The sequence below is a fragment of the Strix uralensis genome, chromosome 3 (genome assembly GCF_047716275.1).
Source record: "Strix uralensis isolate ZFMK-TIS-50842 chromosome 3, bStrUra1, whole genome shotgun sequence".
NCBI classification, from domain to species: Eukaryota; Metazoa; Chordata; class Aves; order Strigiformes; family Strigidae; genus Strix; species Strix uralensis.
In genome coordinates, this window is record NC_133974.1 from 53,221,751 (window position 1) to 53,240,468 (window position 18,718).

At 40.7% G+C, this 18,718-nt stretch overlaps 1 protein-coding gene across 6 annotated transcripts in view; it reads right to left on the minus strand.

Annotated features, from left to right (window-relative positions):
• FYN (FYN proto-oncogene, Src family tyrosine kinase) overlaps nucleotides 1–18,718 on the minus strand; it is a 136,460-nt gene that overhangs the window by 19,576 nt on the left and 98,166 nt on the right. For 3 of the 6 annotated variants that reach the window (XM_074862314.1, XM_074862315.1, XM_074862316.1), the window contains 6 exons: nucleotides 15,367–15,465; nucleotides 14,165–14,268; nucleotides 9,371–9,520; nucleotides 5,976–6,140; nucleotides 5,352–5,507; nucleotides 1,504–1,683 (listed from right to left, as the gene is read on the minus strand). In XM_074862314.1, the coding sequence (XP_074718415.1) occupies nucleotides 1,504–1,683; nucleotides 5,352–5,507; nucleotides 5,976–6,140; nucleotides 9,371–9,520; nucleotides 14,165–14,268; nucleotides 15,367–15,465 (854 nt within the window). The remainder of the gene's footprint in view (nucleotides 1–1,503; nucleotides 1,684–5,351; nucleotides 5,508–5,975; nucleotides 6,141–9,370; nucleotides 9,521–14,164; nucleotides 14,269–15,366; nucleotides 15,466–18,718) is intronic. The other 3 variants (XM_074862317.1, XM_074862318.1, XM_074862320.1) reach the window with 3 other exon arrangements.

The following is an 18,718-nucleotide window of genomic DNA, read 5'->3' on the forward strand; positions in this document are numbered from 1 at the left end:
AGCTAGCTGCAAAGCATCAGCTCAGTTCCAAGCCACACAAGCTATGGAAAAAGTCAGATCCCAGCTCAACCTGCTCCAAAAGAAAGGTCAGCCGGGAGCCTGGTAAGCCCAAAGGGGCTAGCATTAACAAAGGCTATTTTTCCTTAGAAATTAGTAGTGCTCCTTCTCTAGGTAGCCCATAACTAAATATAGCATGAACCATTAATTTTAGAAGACCACTATGCAAAACTAGAGAAGACAAAGCAGAGATCAAATGAAAGTAATTTTAGCAAAAGCAATAAGGACATAGCTCCTCAGTGCAAGGGAAAGCAAGGAGGTTCCCTGTAGCTTTTAAAAAAAAGCCTAGGATGCTATAGCTCCCTTCCCAATCTTGTATTCAAACAGAGAAGTGTCGCAGTCTCCTTTAAACAGGGTCAGTGATTTGGTTTAATAAATAAGGGAAAAAGACAGATGATTAGGCGTTTCTCCCTTGATAAATCGTCAGCCTCAAGCTCAGATCCAAAGATGTAAAATGTTACAGTAAAAACTAGTAAAGTAAGCCAAAATAAACCACGTACTTCAGGAGGATTTTGAGAAGTCTTTTTTTTTAAAGGGGAAAAAGCACATGCTTGTCACTGAGACATATGATTAAAGTGTGAGTTAGTCAGGGCTTGGATGCCTCTGAGGAGGGAGGTGGGCAGGCACCTGCCAGGAAAATAAAAATCAACTCCAAATAGACTGAAAAAATGCACTTAAAATTTCAGAGTGTATCCTCCAATGTACAATGAAACTTCCCTGTGAGAACTTATGTTTCCTATTTGGTTCATTTGCTTTTCCAAAACAAGCAGATTTTTTGCTCTGCTCTCAGCACCCCTGCTGGAGATCTGATGGAGCAAAAAGTCTTCCTTTTCCTTTTACTACATCGTTATCAGTTAAGTAGCTTAAAAAAAAGAAAAGAGAGAAGGGGAAAGGGAAGGGGAAAGAGGAGGGAAAGAATCATATGTGCAAATCACGTATTAAAATGATAAATGGGGTGGGCTGAAAATTAAGCTGTGATCTGAGAGCGAGGTGCATGTGACAGAACTTAGAATTGCTAAGAGAAGAAACAGAAATCTTAGGCCAACAAGTAAACACCGAAAGAAGATGCCATATGAACTCTCTGGCACCAGTAAAAGCTAGGATCTTGGGAAGTGGCATTTAATATTATTCAAACCTAGAAAATGCAGATCTCCACTCGTCAGGGAAGTTCAGATGCTGACGCAGTTGCAATCACTTAGGCTGCACCAACTTCCCCCTCCCTCACCTAGCACAAATTTTCTTTGTACATCTAGTGGATTTCATGTTTTGGGCCCAGCTCAGAGTTGAATTCATAATTCTTCTGAAGCCAGAGGTGAATTTATCTTCCTGTTCCCTCTCTCCTTCCTCACATGCTGTTCATGTATCACACAGCACCTCCCTCAGTATCCCCAAGGAGCATCAATAAAGATAAAATATTGTTATCAAGGGCAGCAGCTCTGGCTTCACCTTTGCTCATGTACTCTGTGACAATATAGATGGGTTCTTCAGATACCACAGCATAAAGTTGGACCAATTTGTCATGTTTTAGCTTCTTCATGATTTGGGCTTCCTCTAAGAAGGATTCTGGAGACATAGTGCCAGGCTTCAGGGTCTTGATAGCCACTTTAGTATTTCCGTTCCACGTACCTACAAGCACAGATACTTAGTTAGATTAAACATCTTCTGCTCCTTTTTCTGCCTGATGCCTAATGTAACCGAGGAATAAACTAGCAAGGACACTTAATATAATAATTTTTTTAAAGTGTGGTTTCCCATGTTGCCTTATCATTATATTCCTCCCACGCCTCCCTCATATTTTAGTCTTTTTCTATTATACTGAAAAATAATATTCCCATTGGCACTGGGGCACAATCACCGTTGTCCTACTCAGACAATCCTTCCACTGATGTTCACAGACACCTTCTCTGAGTAAGAAGCATGGGACTGCTGGAACCCATCTTTGTGTATTCCCTTGCTAACAAGTAATTGCTACAGACAACAACACAGCTCCAGTCACAGATTCGGATAATAAAACCGGTTAAACCCAGAACTTTTCATTTGCAAGACATTTTAACATTTTGTTTTTGTTCTGAGTCAGAGGAAAAAAATATTCGGAATTCCCAAGAAACAAATTCTGAATCGATTTCATTTTAGAAACACGGGCGTGTTTCCAAACCGAAATGCATCTTTTTCCTTCCCCTCCTCATCCCCAGAAGCCCAGCAGCTGCTGATTGAAAACGAGGTGGTTCCTGTCCACTTCACTTTGTTCTTTACTTGCAGTCAGCACTGAAATGGACAAGTTGCACCATTTTTCAGCCATCATCTACCAAGTCTTCTGTAACACCTGAAAGCCCGCACAAGGACCTGGAGACTGCAGGTGAATGCTGACTCAGGGCATCCCACCAGACATGGGGCTTCACTTCTGTATTTGCAAGGGGGAGAAGGAGGACTGGAAAGGAAAAAAAACCCCCAAAACACCTACCTATGTTAAGAGTTTTTTTGAGAGATTGGGGGCTGGAGAAGGGAAAGGAAGAAAAAATTATTAAGAAAGACAGAAATATCACTTTCCTAGTGCCTTCGCGTTGTTCCTTGCCCAGACTTGCCAGAACCCTGCTCTAGAGTCAGGGCTGAAATGGCTTTGAATGGGACCTGTGATCTGTTGACAGGGAGCTGCTGCGTGTTAAGACAGAACAATGCTAAATGACTTTAGGAATTAATCACATTGGGTAAAAATTACTTCTCTGTACTTAAGCATGAGGATAGCAGAAGGCCTACAAAGTACACAAAGACTCCGGCTCAGATCTAGAGATGAAGACATCATCAAAAAAGGTAAAGTGTAAAATAAGCCTGGTTTGTCTTTGTTAAAAGCACATTAACAGTTACCAGGGCTCAGCTGTTGCATGGGAACTGGTTAAGCCAAAATAACTTCATCGTGAGCTTTTGCAACCTGCCAGAGCATAAAATGAGCTGGATTATTTTTTGTGTAAGTGGTCAGGTCCCAGCTGCCACCTCGCCTAGCCAAGGACAGGGTAGGAGTGGCAGGGTAGCCACTGCCTGTGTTGTCCCTCACTTACAGGGCAATCCCCACAGCAACAGAGGAAGTTGTCTGAGGGGCCCTTGAGGCACGTATTAGCCAAAGGTGTGCAGTGCAAGTTTGGTTTCCACTATGCCTTGCCTCTCTTCTGCTAGCTCAGTGCCAGGTGCTGTCACCTCTACCAGTGGTGGAGTAATTTCTGGAGTTGCTACCACTGCTACCCCAGCACGCTTGAGGAGGACTCTTGAGGTCTTAGTTTCACTCAGTCCTTCAAACCAGAGCTGAAGCAGGACTTTGCTTTAGTGGCACTCCCATGTAAGCTGGAAAGGATGTGGTTTCGCCTCCTAATTTCAAGCAGGGTGGCCAAAATCTTTTCTGATGGGTGAAAGGGAGCATGTTTTATCTGGAGCCACTGAGGCTCTGGACTGCAGAGTGCCAGCAGTCACAGCCACTTTGCAGAGGTACTGCAAATTATATGAACCAGGAATGAAACCCTAGTTTCACAGGCATCAGGGCTTCTGTCACTGGCATTAATAAATTAGAATTTTACCTGGTGTATTAACAGGATTAACTGTGTATTATCTGTTTGCATTGTGTTAAAAAAAATCTCAGGACTTGTTCTATTACCATGAAGTGTTTTCAGCAGGTCTATTTTTAAATATTTTTATAATTTCTCCAGTTAAAAAAAGAAAATCAAACAAAAAGGTTAATTTATAATCTCAGCCCAAATTTCAGGTTAAATTGTTAAATTTTCTTGTGGTTTGGTATGTTTCTGCCTAATACAAAATTAGAATAGACTTCCCTCTGAATTCCTCCCATATGTACTTAGTTACTACTTAATGCATTTTTTATTAATTTTTACTGTGTTAACCTATTCCAATTTGGTAATGCTTCAGGGCTGTTAAAATATTTTTACTATACATTACTTTAAGAAACACAATGTCATAATTGTAATAATAATTTTGCATTTCTGACAGATATTTGGTACTGGTACTTGGCACTTTATTTCTCATAGCTGATTTTTTTTTTTTTTAAATTGCATTTGCTCCTTTAGCTTACTGTATCAGTTTAAGATCTACGGCACACAAAAATGAGCACTAAGTATTAACATCAACTTGAAACTCTCACATACATTCAAGATGGAGAACAAGAAGATGAAACTGCAGTTATCTGGGGATGCTAATAGAAAACATAGGTAGCTTTGTTTGCAACAGGTCAACCATAATTCTGTGAAATTCTATAAATTTCTACATTTCTAGTCCATAAATTCTATAAATTTCACAGACTTGCTGCCATGCTCCTTGCTGTAGTCTTGCAACAGAAAACAGCTGCAAGAACCCAGGAGAGCCAGCTGGTTATTTGGCTCGTACATACTTTTGTGTCACTGCAACAAAAAGAGCTGCCAAACTGCTCCACCAAATTTTTATGGAGAAGCAACATATAGCAATTCTTTATTTGAATTGGTCATTTTAAAGAGGTTACACAGAATGCAATTTGGCACAAAAATTGCGCCTACCTCTCATTAAATGGCCACTATATTGTGTTTCAATGCTATGGCCATACTAAGATTTATGTATATTTTAAATTGCTATTGTTTTATAGTCATTAAAAGAATGAGGCCCATAGAGGGGGGGAAGTAAGTAAAGCTGGCAAGTGTGCAAAAAACAATGCCAGTGGATTTGGAAAATGTCAATATTTCTGGACTTCAAAGTGGGGGTTCAGCTGGGCTGGGCAAGTCTTGCCTCTATTGTCCCTGGTCTCTGTATCGAGTTATGGGGTTCTGCTGCAGATACAAATTTCCAAACAGACTTAAAGAAGTGGATGCATGGGAAAGCTAGCTTGACAGTATCAGCTTGCTGATACTTGCCATCATTTTTAAACTGGGAGATCGGATGGAAGCATTTTCAAGGTCTGATCCTATCAGTACTAAAAAAATACGAGCAAAGAAAAATGTCTACTTACCAGATTAATTTCTGGTTAGCCATTCTGCCTTACAAGTTTAGCATTGTTCCTATTTCAATACCTGGCAATTGTCTAGTCACCCAAACAAACCCAATGCAATTAATGAAGTTTAATGCCCTAACCTCTCATACCAGTGTGTGCAAGTGAAAGGAAGTTTCCCCATGGATTACTGTTTTTAGGTCTGACTGTTTTAGGTGATATAGACTAACATTTCACACTATTCTGATATTTTAGCTTTAAGATCTCTGCTTGAAATGTTTATTTCTGCCAAGAGGGCCTTAAAAGATCCATCCAAAGCAAAATATATTCTCTGCCTTACCACGCCACACTTCAGCGAAACACCCCTGACCAAGCTTCTGTTCCAGAAATAATGAATCACGTGCAACTTCCCATGCATCTTTAGCCAATCCAACAGTTTGTGGGGTATTATTCGTAGCAATCACAGTTAAGTTAAAACACAAACCATCAGCTTTCTCTATAGGAGAGGAAATTAATAAAAAAAACACACTTATAATCCAAAATTATGCATGCATTGTAAAAGATGGAAGGTGACTTGTCTCTCAGTGCTGCTTTAAAGTTCATTTGCAAACACTGATTTTTGGATACTGAAGGTAAGGACTTTTTTGTTAGCTTGCAGAAAAAGGCTCCTTGGTATAATTAATAGATTACTATGCGAGCCTTGATTTATTAAGGACAGTGGCAATTTGTCAAAATCAAAACCTTCCAAGGAAACACAGAACTTCAGTTTTCGTTTGCCATCAATTACAGTGAAAGTTGAAGATTAAAGACTTTCAAAGTCAAAGACATGATTCCAAAGGCATTTTTCCTAACAGTTTGAGCTTTGCTCTTTTTTTCCTGTGGGTCACAGTGTCCTACATTTTCACCTTCCATCTTGTAATCCCCACACAAAGAGCTATTTTAGAATAATTATTTTGCTCCATACCCATCCATACTTCCCCAAACTGCCCATTTCCCAGTCTCTTGATCAACTGTAGGGATTCTCGTGGAATTTCCCAGACATCTTTGGTTTTGACAGACAGATCAGTAAGCCTTGGCATTCCTTTATGACAGGGGACTACTAAGCGGCAGCAAAGACCTGCAGCTCTTTCTGATGGAGCCAGAAGTGAAGCCGACAGCAAAGGAGAGGAAAGAAAAAAAAGTGTGACATGAAACAAAAACAGTAAGCATAAAAACAATGCTACTCACAACAGCTGTTAGTTGCATACCACAAAGCATCCTGGAAGATTAGAAATTGAACACTGAAACATATTCATTGAGACAGAACAGGAAATATTTTAGTGTCTGCTTCCACAGCCTGAAATAGAAGGTGACCGCCAATGGTTTCTCTGTGGACTCAGGACTTCCCTTCTCCAACAATGCTGCATTAAGATAACTTCATGAGTAACTGGTATACTATAGTACAGTATAACCTTTAAAAAATTATCTCTAAGTCACAAACTGGATTGTTTCTGTACTAAGTGAAAGAAACACAGAGAAGATTCACTTTTTCTGAAAATCACAGCAATGAAAATTTGGTGGACTTCTTTGCTAATTTTTTTCTAGGTATCCTGGGAAAAGATGTTTTCTGTATTCTACTCTATGAAAAGGTGTTTTTGTAGGTGTCCTGTAAAAAACTTTTTCTGCCATTCTTTCTAAAGCAAATCTTTACTAGTGTATGCAGCCAGTCCTACATCATTTGGGACAGATTCATTATACTCATCTCTCGCAAAGCTTCATGGAAGACTGAACTGTGACAAAAGTCACAGGATATTTCAGCAGGAGTAAACGAATGATATATACAAATATACACACATGTTGTTGTGCAGTATGCCATGTTGCACAAAACAGACTACAATATAAAGCTTGCACAGTGACTTGTATCTTAAAACAGGTGCAGCAGAGCAGAACAAGGCGGGGAACTACAATTGTATTTCAGACTCAAACATAATGTTTATTCTCCTGTGCAAGACTTCTTTCTGGGCAGGTGAACAGTTTGTTTCAGCATCACAAGGTGGGCAAGCACCGAAGCTCTGTGCAACACCAAGCTCTACCTCCTCAGCACAAATGTTGTCGGATGGTGGGGAAGTCCCTACTGATACCCTGACATGGACCTCATTGTGTCTCCTGTAGCAAGACAAGAAAGACCCCAAAACCGGGAAGATTATCTAACCACTCGGCATGTCTTATTCCAAGGTAATTCCAAGAGGAACATTAGGACAGGGACTACTCAACATATAGATTGTATTTGGAAAGCTTCCTTATGAGTTTGGATAGCTGCAGAAAGAAACTGGAGGTTTTTAAGATCTCCTTGTTTTCTTTAATTGAAAAAAAAAAAAAGCTTGGCATGCTGGTGCTCCAGTTAAGTCTAGACTGCACTCACAAGAGCTTATGCTTGACAGGCCGTCTGTTACGGACTGGGTGAATGGTGCTTCAGCTTCAGATGTGCCGTTACTGGAATTTACTCTGACATCAGGACACCCTGGGGATCTCAATATTTTTCATTTGTAAATCTCATCTGTGAAAGTCCAGACACTGCCATTAACTTTATTATGCAGGCAAGAAGGGGCTGGGATAAGAGGGAAGTCTGGGTAATAAGGGTACTTGGCAGGGCAGTGGGAGCACAGCACACGGATACCTGTGCTGTGCATGCACAAAAGTGCACACTTTTTACTTCCAACTCCTGACCCAGGACCGCTTACATAAGACCACACTGTCTATCTGGGTAGCCTGGTTTCCAGCTGCCTGGACAGAAGCGCTCCTCCAGCCAGGATAGCTATGGGATGAAGGCTGAGGGGTGAGCTGCAGAGCACACCTGTCCTGCTGTGAAGGCACTGACCTACGGTCTCAGCAGTGGTTCTGCAGAAACGATGCTGATCTTTATGGAGTCATTTGGGCATCTCTGAGCTCTCCCTAGAAGTAAATTTAGGCACTCACAAGGCGTTGTGCTAATCTACCTCCCACAGTCCAGAGTGCAGAGCAAGCGGTTAGAGGCAGCCCTTATGTTTTGAGGCAGCTGGGGCTGGTATGGAGTGAGGGCTCCTGTCTTCACCTGAATCTGGGAGACCACAGGTGAAACCTCTGGAGTGTGGGTCTGGACCATGCTCTCCTGAGCTATCCTACCTGGATGCTACTGACTATGCCTCTGTGTTGCTCAGAAATGGCTGTTTCCAGATCTATTTGTTCCTGCATCTGTGCATGGAAAATATACCACCCAAATAATTTGCCCACAGAAAACTAAAAGTTGACATATACCAGCTGGTACAGTGGGGTTTAAAATTATCTTCCTTAGATGTGAGTTTTTATACATTATTTAGCCTAGTTTAATGTAGAGTCACCAGACACAACTAGAAATTCTCCCAGGCAGCATACAACCATCAGAAATTGGGCGGAGAAGACAGCCAGATGTCTAGTATGAATAGCATAAGAATACAGCAGACAGAATACAAAGAATACAGAAAAAACACCCCACAGAGAAGTTGATTTCCCAAGTAAAAATTATGAAAAGTTTTTGAGCAGTGAGCATTTGGGATCATCTGTTAATATCATGAAAAGCTAAAGTAAGGAAAAAATTAAAAAAATAATTAAAAATATACATTTCTGCTTAAAAAATGACCATGTTGAGAAGCACGGCAGTCTTCTACGTAAGAACTGGTTGTCCTATGCAGAGGTTTGAGGGGCTTTAAAGTTGTTGCACGCCAATTGCCAGTGACAGCAGGATGCACTTTTGGGTTAAATAGTACATGCTACTCATAATCACAGAAATTTAAAAAAAAGAGCTTGGTGGGTGGACACAAACAGTGTGCATGAAGAAACACCCACCTTGCCATATTTTTTAAAATGAGACCAATTATAATTTAAATGTTAATACTTTGCACATTGAACACAAATCCAATGGGAAAATTTGAGTCAGGTAATATATGCAAACCTTTTGGTCGTTGCTTTAGGTGACTGAATTGCACAATGCAATTCCCTATTTGCTTTACTAGCAACAGCGTGCTGCAAAACAGGACACATTAGCACTTGCTTATGCACAGAGAATTCATGCTTTTAGATGTGCAAGTCAAATTCAGTAATTCTGTTTGCTTAGAAGAAAGAGAGCAGGCAAAACCTTTACCTCAGTAGAGTGCTAGCTTTTAAAAGCTCTGCCACTATACACTGTGAACAACACTCAGAGCCATTTATAACTGTAATGGGAAAGGGATAATGGAAGATGCATTACAACAAGCAAGAGTCATACCTCAAATGACTCTTTAGGGTGTCTTACACATACATCAGCTCAGCAGCAAACACTTTTGTTTAAAAATACTTCAGAGTGCCATGTATTATCTGAAAAATTACCTGAATAATGCTGAACCAGCTGCTGAAGAGTTTCAAATTGTGCCCGAGTTGTGATATAATATCCACCATTGTCAAGTTTACGAATCTTATAATGTTTGACATGATCTCCTTTCATATCATCCCAGTCTCGAATAGACAGGGAATAGGCACCTGTTCCAAGCAAAGGAGAAATAAAAAATTGTAAGTAGCTTTCAGACACAAAGATTCTCATTTGCTGGTCAGTTCTTATAAAGTGATATTGCTTCCAGAAAATGCTTACTATACCTTGAAAAAGAGCAAGTGAATCTAACACAATGAAGTAAGTACCACAGAAATCGTATGATGTTCACACCATGTCCCTCTCACACTTCTCTAGAAAGAAATCAGGACTTTTGTGTAAATGAAAACTCACATTTTAACATTTACTGCTTCAGGTTGTTAAATTGACTTTTCCTGTTCTAAGTGTCAGGTTACTGCAAATACTATACTTTAGGTAAATGCCAGTGGGCAGTAAATATCAAGATTTTCATAGGAAGCACGGGAGATAAAGACTTTATATATGCACAGCGTTGTTACCCAGATGGATCCCAAACTTCTTTATAAAACAAGCAAATTAGCATACTTTGTATGTTACAGTGTTTGGAAGGTGGCACTACACCAAGACTGTGCACCAGGAGATCTGCAAGAACTGCATGTTTCACTTTCCAAATCCATGCTGGACCTTTAGAGCTTACTAGAGGGATTCAGATGCCCAAACACAGAGCTTAAGTCCCATGTGAGATGCCCCAGGACATCCTGCTTGGCAGTTTTTCCTCAGGCTGTCACATTTGTCTGATCCACCTGGATGCCCTGCAGGCATTTCAAATGGCTCTGGATGCTCATGGCCAGGTAAAGGAACCTCAGTTGAGGGGCTGGATTCAGTTTTAGGTGTAGTGGTAGCTGTCTGCAGGCGGGCTATGGGCTTGATTTAGATGCCCACACATAAGCTTCTGGTGCTATTAGGGCAGCTGAATCCCAGCCTAGTTTCCATGAGTGTTACGGCACTGTAGATATTGATGGTGTAATGCGGGTTTGAGCACTGAGTGTCTGCAGTTGTGGGCAGCTGAATGGAACTCCGGCTTCCTGCTGGGTGTCAAGGGAGCTTGGCCACCTACATGCAGACTTGCACATTCAGGTGTTTTGTTTGAAGCACAGTCCTATTCTACTTACAGTGACACCCACATGTTGGTTCTCCTCAAAAGCAAAGCCACATTTTTCAGCATAATGCAGTTTCTGAGCAAAAGCATGGACATTTCAAAGGCAGTGGAGGAGACAAGTCTTCACTCATGGCTCAGACAAATATTGTGTTTGCTCAAAGGTAATTCAGACATTAAAAGGAAAAAAACTGTAGGTAACTGGCAGCTGCAGAGCTCTCAGGAAGGTCCTCCTTCTGGAGTCTGGGCTGCTTTCATTGGTAACCATGTCAGTTAAGGACAGGAAAGGAAATCTGCCAGCAGACAATTTTGGACAACATGAAAGGTGGACTGATTTCCTGCAGGTCTGATAGCAAACAGCACCGACTACTGCTTATCCCAAGTCAGGGTACTTTTCAACACATCTGGCAGGTTCACATCCTCCAAAACCACCTCCACCTAAGTGAAATGGTTTAAAGAACCCCCACAGTTATGAGGTTGAGATTCTTGGTGCAAGATGGCTTTCCTGAACGTCTCCTCAGGAAGACGTTTCTCCGACCATGTTAACCTGCAACAGGTCGCACTGGCGGGTGGCTCACCACTGAGGGAGCTGCAGTGAACAAATGTCTCCACCCTGACTCCAAGGACTTCTCAAATTCCCTGTTTGTCCTCTAAATAGGAGGAAAAGAGCCAGCACTTACACAGATGATTCTGGTTTATGCGAATGGGAGACACCCTGGGAGGAGTGACAGGGTTTTTATTTCTAAGTGTAGAAAAACACTGTTTGTTTAGGGTATTTTTCTGAGGAGGTTCTCCCACTGAGTAAGTACATCTCAGCTAGGAGTTCAAAGCTTTTTGGGGATTTGCAAGCGCATCTTTTGTATGCTTTGTACTACCACTCAGCTGTACACTGTCAGCCTACTCTCAAAATTTTCCAGGCAGTGCTCTCCACCTCCGCATTTGTGAGTTTTGATCCACTGGCAGCAGCTGTATTTTCTTTAGTCACGCTCCCTGCCTATCTGGTCACTATTTTAGATTCTTTAGGAAAATGTAAACAATCTGTGGCTCCAGGTCTGCAATCAGAGCTGTGTGGGTGGCCCTCTGTGGACCCCCGCTGACCTCAGATCAAGTTGCAGAACTGGAGCTTTAGTTCAAATCTGGACAAAAACAAGAACCAAGATGGATTTCATTATTCATTTATTTGGGCTGTTGGTTATTTATACTATTCATTATTATCTGATAATAAATTAAAATATAAGAGATATACATAATAAAAATTTGGATAGAAATACGACATTACAATATATCATACTAATGAATTTTTTAAAAAAACAAACCTAAAACCAGACAGCCTTGGAGGGTGGAGATTGAAACCAGGTGAAGGATTATACAGACAAGAGCTGATGAAGTACCTGGGTAGTCAGGCATTGAAAAAATGAAAAGTCAGCTCCGTATGATTTATTTTGGAAGTAAGAAGAGAAGGCAACCATGATCTAGGGAGGTTAAATTCATGCTGAAGTCATCCATGATGATACTTTTAACATGATCCTGATTAATTTTATTATTGTTATTATTTAAAGCAGAAGGGACAATTCTAGGTCACAAACAATTCCTGCCTCAAGCCCAACATGGCTAGCTGGAGTAAGGCATTTTGAGAAGACTTATGGGAAAAGGCACCATTCGAGCCCTCCCAGCTGACTTTTTTCTCTCTCATTAACAACAAGCTCCCTCTGTTTTCTTCTAACAACATATTGAAACACCACAAGGATGAGAAGGGAAATAGGCATTTTTGACAAAAACCATGCATGTTTGTTTTTTTCCAATGGCTTTGATGCACACTTAGCCTGAAGATGTAGAAAGCCTTAAGTTCAAATACAGAGAAGTTAAGCTTGCTGCTCTAAGTCCATCCATGACAGATTACTCCATTTCCCCAATGCTTTTGTGTCTCACAAGAAGCTCTAAAAAACCCCCCTGACTTAAATAAGTAAACAGCCCTGCAAAACATATCCCCTATCACTGTATAAAAAATGGTCAAAACAGACTACACTGATAATGTGGTTTAGAGAAACGGTGTTGTGTTTGTTTTTAAGATCCATGGATGCCTATATGAGTGAGTTTTTAAACTCGGCACAGAGTGGAATGAAGTCCTGCTCCTCACATACATCACAGCAACTGCTGGTGTAAACAAACAGGTGGAGGCTATTTGCAGAAAAAGAGCAAGTCAGAGCCTGTCTTGCTCCTGGTGAGAATGCCTCACTGCTACATAAGGTACGGTGAAGCTGTGGGGTGGCAAGATGGGAAATTAGCTGTCTGAAACAAAAGCACGTCTACTCAGATTTTGTATCAGAAAACACTTGTCAAAGTTATAGGCAGTGAAGGAAGAAACCAGTGACTGCAGGAGTCAAAAATGTAAAACTTAAGATTTGAGATGACAGAATGCAGCACCTGAAGATAGGTCAGGTAGCGAGGAGTGGGAAGTAGTGTTTCTCTTCTTTAAACCCCTTTACCAGCCATGACTCCAACCACTCTGCATGCTAACTCTAGCTGACAGAGTGTGCTCTGATCAAAGCATTGACAAGTCAGTGCTTTAATTACATGAGCCATCATTAGACTTCAGAACTTACATGGAACTAATTCTAGTGACTTATGCTTCCCACAGCTATTGTTTTGGATTGCTGGTTAATTGAGAAATGGCCAGGTTTGTTTTCACTTAGTTGCAGGTTTTCTCCTCAATAGCTGTATGAGTTAAAAGAGATCTTTTCATACATGTGAAGCTTTGAAGAAGATGTTGACAGGCCTCATGAACAAAATGTAAAAGCAAAGACAGCATCCACCAAGGAAACTGGAACTCCTCCAATATTTTTAGAGGGAAGGAGGAGAATACATCCTTCCACTTGACTTCAACAGAATGGATACAGTTGAATACTGTGTGAATATATGAATTAGAAATATTTTTCAAGTCTTTTCACTGTTAATCTATGAATTTAAAATTGCTACATATTTATTTATTTTTTTTCCCCAGGGATCCAGCATTTCAAAGGGGAAAGGCCAGAAAAAATCCCCTAATCGTCCCAAAATAATAACCAGTACCTCCCCCCACTTCAAAATCTTATCTTACATCTTCCAGGAGAGGAGATTAAAATATTCTGCTTGTTCAGAAGCAAGCAGTAATTTTCACCAAACTAGACTGGAGATTCCCAGCATCTGTTCACAGTAAGCTAGCTGTCTGTGCCTGGACCTGAATAAGGACACTGGGAGGTCTGCCTTCTGTAGCCCCACAGCTGCTAATGTGAGGGGCCACTCTCCACCCAACTCCATTGCAATTGTAGTATCCTCAACACATGCATTGAGAGAGACTGTGATTTTCAGAGTCTGAGAGCAGAGCAGAGCACCCTGCCTGTGCATGACTTTCACTGCAGATACCAGGGGTTGAGCATGGCGTGGGTTGCACTTAGGGTGTTCTCTGCTTTGAACACTCACTCTAAGACCTGGGATGCCCAGACATCTAATTCCCTAGCACACAGATATGCAAGGTCACACTTATCTCTACCTTCATACCACTGAAAATGGTATTTCACACACTCAGCATGATTTTTCTCATATACTGTCTCATTTCTAGTCAGAATAGCTTTGGCCAGCCTACCTTTGGTAGTTTCACTTTCCCGGATCAGGAAGGTACCTCTGGGGTTTCCAAATGACAACAGCTGCCTCTCGGCATCTTTTCGGCCAAGTTTGCCAAAGTACCACCTTAGGGAAACATCAGAAATAGTAAGACAAATGCTACATGGAATTACTAGGTAGTGTAACAGAGCTCAGATATGGAGGATTATTTGATGAAACTATGGTTACTCCAGTATATTCAACCTTTTTTGTCATACTGTGTCTCTCTTATTGTGGTGGGAATCTAATGTGACAAACTTTGTAGTAGATATTGTATACATTCTGCAGTAGCACTTTGCATTAAGCTTATAATCAGCAGATGCTGAGAATGCTTGTTTGGTGTCTTATGAGAAAGGCCAGACTTTGATGAACAGAGAGCAAGACCTGGCGAGGGGAAGGAATAGACAAGGAAAAGGGCAGAAAAATGCATCGCTGCTGAAGAGCAGTATTTTACAGATGTTGCTACAAACTATGTATTTGACTTACATAGCGATGTATCAGTATTCAGTATCTTTGTTGCAGCACAGCTATAAAACCTCAGTAGAAGGACCAGATGCAAGTACTTTACTGTGGTTATAGAAGACTTTCAGAGTTTCAGTACCTTTTTCCTCCCTGCAGCAAGCTGGGTTTGGGTTTGGTTTTTTTTGTTTCACAGTCATCCAAGAACAAACTACAGTAGAACCTGCTCACCTATGTAAGCTCCTCCAGTGTATCTTTTATACTGGAATGATATGGATACACACAGCACTCCATTTTTCACAGATATGTCCTCATTATGCTGCCTGCTGTATGTGTTGTAGGCATCCTACCACTGGTAGGTATTTGTTGATAAAACGTGCCCTCTTTAATAGACAGTTTGCACACTAATTGACTCCAAATATTTTTACAAGTTGGTTCAGGAAAAGCAAGGGCACCTTTTGCTTAAAGCTTGAAATTAGTCAACACTTGAATAAAGGAAGCAGACCTATGTTCCTTTAGGTTTTCTTCCTTTGTTTTGACATTGAAAAAGCACTGAGCTTGTGCTTCTTTTGTTACTAATTACCTAATTATTTATCAGTGCAGTTAAGAACTGAAATAAAAATAATGTAAGTCATTTGAAAAATCGCTGCAATCAATCAAAACCAACGCCTCAAACCTCCTTCAAATACACCACTAATGGGTCTTTACTATGAAAAGAAAACATACTCCTCTGCTTGGATGGAATCGACTGGAGCCACATAATTACTGGGAATGTAACCAGTTTCGCCTGTTGTCAAGCTCCGGGCCTCCCACCAGTCTCCTTCCCTGCAGAAAGAGAGGTAAGGAGGAGAAGTGAGAGTAAGACACAGCTGTAAAGACAATGATCTGACTTTGTTAACAGCACCTGCAGCTGCATGGCCTAAGAAGCCACAGCAACTCATCTCTTTATCACCGGCATGCTTCCGAGAGAGCTGTTTGCATCTAAACCCAAATAATATATGTATTCTGTTACACCTATTATTATTTCAGTGGTGGTTAGTAATGTAGCCTTCCAAATGCAGCATAATGGCATAAACAGACATAACAACCCAGTGAAATCAGGTTTGGTGAGGGCTGAGTTTGGATTAGAATACTGAAAACTGTCTCCATAGCAATTATTCTAATACAGACCCTTGAGAGAGCTAACAGAAAAACTGCCAAACTGAACACTGTCACATCCACTGCTAATTTTAAACTTCAGTTGGGATAATTAATCTGAAACCCAAAGGCATCAAAAAGCCATTTATCAATATGGAGTTTTAGATGGCCCTTAAGGATCACACTTCATTGTCTAGATTCCCTCTCCTGGCCACCTAGAGGAGGTATCTGAAGTAGCAGAGGACTAGCTGCATTTTCAAATACTTGCAAAAAACCCATTCTTCTACAACATTTAAATATGAAGAGGTCCGCGCAGGACCATCTTACGGCAGTGTTCCACAGGCTTAGCGTCAATTTTTCTCTTACACTGGTGTGCGCAGTGGGACATGGTACTGCCCTTCAGACAATATGCGCTGCTATATAATGCACAGCTTTAAGAGAAGTTTACTTCTCAGCTTTTTACAGGATACAATGATTTGGGATTTTGCAATTTGTATTTCATTCTGTGCACCAGATTCACTGATGTTTAACTCTTAGCACTACTAATATGCATTCTCTTTTCTATTTCTGGACTGCTTAGAAACTCTTTCTCATTTCTCCTCTCTGTAAAACAGATTTGTTCACTAAATAAAACACTATTATCAAATGTGTCCAGAGAAGCCAGCCTCCTCTGTAAGCAAGCAGTTACAGAAAACACATTGTGTAAGCTATTACTGGCAGGAAAGATTGTGTGAAGGTGAGCTCTTTAAATTTTCAACTCCACTTTCTTTAACGGTTTGAAGGAGTACAAACTCTCCAGAAAACAACTAGAAAACAGCTGTGATTAGTCAAAAAGGAGACATTTCCAATTCTGCAGTTCAAAAAAGTGAAGAACAAATAGCTTTTCTAGAGGCTGGCAACTGACACTATTGTAATACACCTTGTGAACATTAGTATGTCAGGCAAATGGCCCTCTCTGTTTGTGTCCCCAGTTTTACTAGCTGAAGTGCCAACCCTTTCCCCATATGTTGCTGTAGAATATTTCTGAGAGATTATGCCATACTGTGGTTGGTAAATCGTACCATTACATTTCTTCTCCTTACTGTACAGAGAGTCCACTAGATGGAGGTATTTTATCAATCTAGGGAGGAAAAAAGCACACCCGTGGATGATCACATCAGGAACAACCCCCTCTGCTTTGACAGAGAAGCTTAAATCTCTCAAAGTGCTGCCAGAAAGGAGGAGGAATGCAGACTTTTTCCACAGCTCTTAATTTTAGACACCCAACTGAAGTAGGAGTAGGCTAGTCACTAGGGCTAGCCAGGGTGTGTGGGAGTGGCTGTGGGAATGGCCGAGTGTTTCTGAGCCCTGAAGTCAGGCTCTGCTCTGAACCACCCCTGCAGGTACCTCTTTCCCCCAGACTGCCCTTGGTATCATTTCTGACTTCAAATCACAGGGATACTCTCTGTCCACCATTTCAGGTATTGCCATTCTGAACTTTTAATCCAAAGCACAAATCAAATTTCATTTGTTGAGAGCTAAAAAAAAATCCAAACCTGTCCAAAAATTCTAGACAAACTAGTTCTGTGCACATATATGCTTTCTGGTTGCAAGCAGCATTGGCAGACTCTTAAAAAAATGGGCTTCTTTCATATTATTTCTGATGTAAGTGAAGAGAGGAAGCATTCTCACAGAAAATCTGCTTTCTGGAGATTCCCAGCCTGGCTGTCAGTACTCCAGGAGTGTGGTTAGGTCCATGTTTATAAGCAGACAGCTGACTACGATGGGAACTGAGCTTCTATAATCCTACAAGAAAATCAGTGGATGCTTGGGGTTTTTTCCTCTTAGAAAATCTTCCTCCAGGCAGTAATCACCTGCATCAAAATGCATGTACTGCAATCTCCCACAGGTGGGGGAATCTCTCTGTCCCACCGACTCCAAGTATGATCTCTCCGCAAGTCCTGGTGAGCACCCCCTGATTTTATCAACTGGCATGCGTAAGGAATTTATAATGTGTGGTATTCCTTCGTGTTTCAAGTTATGGCATAGTTTGTGCAAGGTTAGGAAAGCATCAGGCAATGTGAACAAAAATGGATGATAGGTTAAAAAAGGTTTTTTTTCCAAGTGCTAATTTAGAAGTAGAGAGGTTTTTAAACTCCTGCTCCCTCTACAAGTCATAACTGAAGTTTCTGTGCTTTCATCTACATCAAAGCTCTTCAGCTTCATGGCTTCATGAAATATTCTACAGAATTACCTGATTTTTTTATTTTTATTTTTTTAAGTTGAATGCACATTGAGCCAACTCCAACCCTGGAGTTGTTCTATTAAAATTAACAGGAGTTGCACCAGGGATGAATTTGCCTCACTGTCACATAGTGTAAGAAAAAAAGATGAGAGCAGTATCACAAAGCCTCTAGAAAACAACATACTTGGTTGTGAACCCATTTTTACCTCTACATGATAGCAATACTAAACTTAACACAGAGCCTTCAACTTTATGTTCTTAGCCAAGAATTACAAGATGTTCAGATATAGGTCAGTAGCACAGTAAGTTTTAGATGTTATTTTTAAATTGCTAAGGGATTTTTTTTCTATGGGCAGTTAATAAAATTAAAATTAAGTTGATGATTTTCAGGATAGAAGTGTGGTTTTCATGTCAAATGCAACTGTACAGTGCTGCATTCTCACTTAACAGAATTTCCTAGCATGTTCTGACTGTATTACCCACCTTTAAAAGAAAGAAAACCCCACTTTTAAACCTGGCACACAAGTTTGGGTAACGTCTCTTTTGTGAATCAGTTTTTAGATCATTTCTGTGTAGAGATACTTGCAGCAGATTACAAAAAGTGTTAGTACATGCCTTGATGAACTTCTGCGACTACTGGTAAAGTACAGAGCTGGTACTTTCAGTTCTGAATGTAAGTTTACTGTGAAATGTAAGCAGTGAATCACAAAAACTAAC